At 42.7% G+C, this 1,000-nt stretch overlaps 1 protein-coding gene across 1 annotated transcript; it reads left to right on the forward strand.

The window, feature by feature from the left end:
* Positions 1–216: 216 nt before the first annotated feature.
* BDV37DRAFT_290067 (uncharacterized protein) lies at positions 217–450 on the forward strand (the record flags this gene model as incomplete). The annotated part of the gene is made up of 2 exons (XM_032088638.1): positions 217–288; positions 358–450. The coding sequence occupies 2 exons, from the start codon at positions 217–219 to the stop codon at positions 448–450; spliced, it is 165 nt and encodes a 54-aa protein (XP_031934059.1).
* Between the last annotated feature and the right edge of the window lie 550 nt (positions 451–1,000).

Below are 1,000 nucleotides of genomic sequence, written 5' to 3' on the forward strand. Positions count from 1 at the left end.
TATACAATCCACTTAGGATGTTGTAGAATACCAGAATTCCAAACAAACTGGCAAATACAACGGCGTAAACCTTGTCGACAGAGTGTATAAACTGATTAAAATTTTCGATAACCATATTGTGAATTATGTTTAGAAACCACCGGTAACCATATGCATTGTATAGGACGAAGGGCGCCTGCGTCACTATGGACCACTTATATACGCCCTCGGAAGGTTATGGCCAAGCTGCAGTCCCTAAGGGGTCCGCGAAATAGTGGGGCTGATTTCCGCGAGGCTCGTTTTTGCCATGTGCACGAGGACAATTAAATATTCCACTGAAGACAAGGACTCGCATTGTCGCATCTACTAACTCAGCAGTTGGAGAAGATCGACATGACACTCATCCAATTTGGGTTGGTCCAGAGGATAATTATTGTATACTGGGGTATCTACATTTCTATGGCCTTCTAAAATAGGCGTAGTATTACAGATAGTAGAGCGTATTAAGATATAAATACTAGGGTGTTGGCGGTGGAGGGCCAATGCATCGCTTCGATAGAACCGATGGGGAAATTCCACGGCATATCGAGAGAAAACCAGCTTAGTAATTCCCAGGTATAGAACAATAGAAGCCAGAACCAAGGGAGGACCAGCTGTGCACGGACAGCTCCCACTTTACTGTCCCATTTTTGGAGGATCTGAAATAGCCCTTGGAGCAGATATCTCTCTTTAACTGTGTTTATGTCTATAACACGGCGTAACCCCATCTCATCCAACACTAAGCGCTCTTTCTGAAGTGAGCTTTGTTAAGATGTAATCAAAAAATTCATTATATTTGTCACGGCTGAGTCTTTGTTCTGGCCAGTAAGCTTTTACAAGATGTTTGATTCTCGACAAGTAGCTAGATCAATGATTGTGTTCCTCCCGTAGGCAATAATGCCAGAGGCAAAAACCATCTTAACCCTTCTATATTGCATGTTCGGTGCCAGTAATAAGGACTCTTTCCTAAATCAATTCACTA

The sequence above is a fragment of the Aspergillus pseudonomiae genome (assembly GCF_009193645.1).
Source record: "Aspergillus pseudonomiae strain CBS 119388 unplaced genomic scaffold BDV37scaffold_374, whole genome shotgun sequence".
Classification (NCBI taxonomy): domain Eukaryota; kingdom Fungi; phylum Ascomycota; class Eurotiomycetes; order Eurotiales; family Aspergillaceae; genus Aspergillus; species Aspergillus pseudonomiae.